This window comes from Dipodomys ordii, unplaced genomic scaffold (assembly GCF_000151885.1).
Source record: "Dipodomys ordii isolate 6190 unplaced genomic scaffold, Dord_2.0 Scaffold43, whole genome shotgun sequence".
NCBI lineage: Eukaryota > Metazoa > Chordata > Mammalia > Rodentia > Heteromyidae > Dipodomys > Dipodomys ordii.
This window is the reverse complement of record NW_012267259.1, coordinates 5,734,681-5,737,180: the sequence shown is the minus strand read 5'-3', so window position 1 is coordinate 5,737,180 and position 2,500 is coordinate 5,734,681. Positions and strand designations below refer to the sequence as shown.

Sequence of the window (2,500 nt, the reverse complement as noted above, 5' to 3'; positions counted from 1 at the left end):
TTAATGGGCTTGTTTCCTTCTCTATGGCCCATATTTATAAAACAACAACTGGATCTGGAACTTAAACACATGCTTGGCCATTGCTCTTCAAGGTTTGAATTTGATCCTACACTTGAAACAAAATGATTTCATTCAATCACTCTGTAAAACTGAAGAATGGGCCAGGAGTGTGAGGCACACCCATTGGTCCCACACAATTTGGGGCTGGATCTGCCACTGGTTTGTAACCTTTTCCACTGGTTACTGTATTCCCAAGGTGATGTTTACATTTCTTGCTGAATCTCCTTTCCTTGCTCCTCATCACAGTTCAGGGTAGCTATTGCTGATGGCTGCATTCTGGCATGTTACCTCATTAAAATGTGAATCTTTGGAGGGAAGGGTTAACAAAAGAAGGCATTCATATTAACTCTTCCTTATAACAGATGGAGAAATTCTGTTATTGCTAATTCATAATTCAGTCAGGTCAACTAATTAAATTATTTTTGAGTGCCATACAATTCCATAGGTCCTTAAGACCTGGGGCTGATATTTCATGCATAAATCTATATGATCTCTTCTTAGTGATTATTCTGTGGTAAATTACTTAATAATAATTATTTTCTAGTAATTAGTAGGTAGTAATTATTTTGCAGTAATTACTAGATAGTAATTATTTTGTAGTGATTACTAAGATAGTAATTGTTTTATAGTAATTACTAAACAGTAAATTAGTGCTAAATTACTATATAGACAAAATTGGACTTAATGCATAGTATTAAGTGCTAATTACTGAATAATAATTACTTGGTAGTATAATATTAATTTAAGTTATTGTATTTTACGTTTGTCTGAAAAGAGATACAAGGACTAAATATTTATTTTCAGTTATCAAAACAATGTTAACATAAATATAATTTATGTTGGTGGCAGTTATTTAAACCTGACATTAAACTATATGTTTTGCTTTCTAGATAAATTGAGTAACCTGTAGCTGGTATAAACAAAAACATTGCCTGTCCTACCAAAAATAAAATACTTTTCTCCTCTAGATTCGAACTACTCTGGAGAAGATCCGAAATCAAATGTTTAAAGATGAAATAGGACATAACAGCACAAATCACAAACTAGAGGCAAAGGTAATGAATCCAGCAACAAAAGTAGCATAAAACCATATACCTTTTCTTTAAATAATTCTATTAGAAATTGTCATTCTTTGAAGTTTTGAAGGATCAGTGATAAAACAGTTGTGCGTAACTAACGGTGTTAACATCCTATGTGTGAAATCGTTAATGAGATTAGTCTGTAAGGGATAGAACTTGTTTGGATATTTTCAACAGAACTTAATTATTCGAAGCATATAGGAAGATGTCGGACCCGCCAGGACACATGGCAGCCACATTTCCCGGTGACAGACAAGGGTGTGAACTTGCTAGGTTCTCTGGGCTATTGCAGTGGACGAGGACTGAGGCATTCCAGCTTGTTCCCTGTCCATGGGTTAAACTGCGAGCTGCTCCTCAGCTTTCAATGGCAGGATCATAGGCACGTAAGACGGAGCAAACTTGACTTTTCCTGGTTGGGATTGTGCCAGCTTTAATTTCATCTGAGGCAAGCATACCTTGTCAGAGTTTCTGTCTGGTGTGGCCTCAGAGTACACTGGGACATGGCCACGATACATCAGCACAGTCCTCTGTCATTCTCAGCTTTCAACTCTAACATTAATGTTCTCAAATTTAGTGCTCTGTAACCAGGGAAAGTACGTTGGGGGACGATACAGAAGAGCAAAATGCAGTTATGGCCACGCTGAGTTCTCTGTTAGGCCTGGGAGGACCGGAGGGTGGGCACATGATCCCGGAGCTGATTGAGGCTGGTTCGATTAGTGGCCTCCAGTGCTCACCCCACACCTCTTAAATGTTTTATATTGTGAAAATACTGTACAGAGGGTTACAGTGACATGAGTAAGGTAATGAGCACATTTCTGATCAAGCATTGTTGCCTCCTCCTTTGTTTTTCCCTCCCCTCCCACCTCCTCAACTATACTCCCCCACCCCCCACCCTCACCTAAATTGTAAAGTTCATCTTTCTTTCTTTCTTTCTTTCTTTCTTTCTTTCTTTCTTTCTTTCTTTCTTTCTTTCTTTCTTTCTTTCTTTCTTTCTTTCCTTTCTTTCTTTCTTTCTGTTTTTTTTCCTGTTGGTCTTGGGGCATGAACTCTGGGCTTGGGTGCTGTCCATCAGCTCTGAAGGCGCTCTACCACTTGAAGTACAGCACCACTTCTAGTTTTCTAGTGATTTATTGGAGATAAGAGTCTCACGGACTTTCCTGCCCAGGCTGGCCTTGAATTGAGATCCTCAGATCTCAGCCTCCTGAGTAGCTAGGATTACAGGTGTGAGCCACCAGTGCCCGGCTAAAGTTCGTTTTTGAACATAGCATCTTGTACATCTCATTGTTGCAATGGGTCCACCTGTATCCCTATTTAAACAATTTGTTTTTTCCCTTCCCCTCCCCAAATTATACCAACATCAA

The 2,500-nt window shown here is 38.7% G+C and overlaps 1 protein-coding gene across 1 annotated transcript in view; it reads left to right on the top strand.

Moving 5' to 3' along the window:
* Ccdc68 (coiled-coil domain containing 68) overlaps positions 1–2,500 on the top strand; it is a 40,835-nt gene that overhangs the window by 13,938 nt on the left and 24,397 nt on the right. The window contains exons 3-5 of the mRNA XM_013018892.1: positions 1,029–1,115; positions 1,334–1,522; positions 1,714–1,842. Coding sequence (XP_012874346.1) covers positions 1,029–1,115; positions 1,334–1,522; positions 1,714–1,842 — 405 coding nt within the window. The remainder of the gene's footprint in view (positions 1–1,028; positions 1,116–1,333; positions 1,523–1,713; positions 1,843–2,500) is intronic.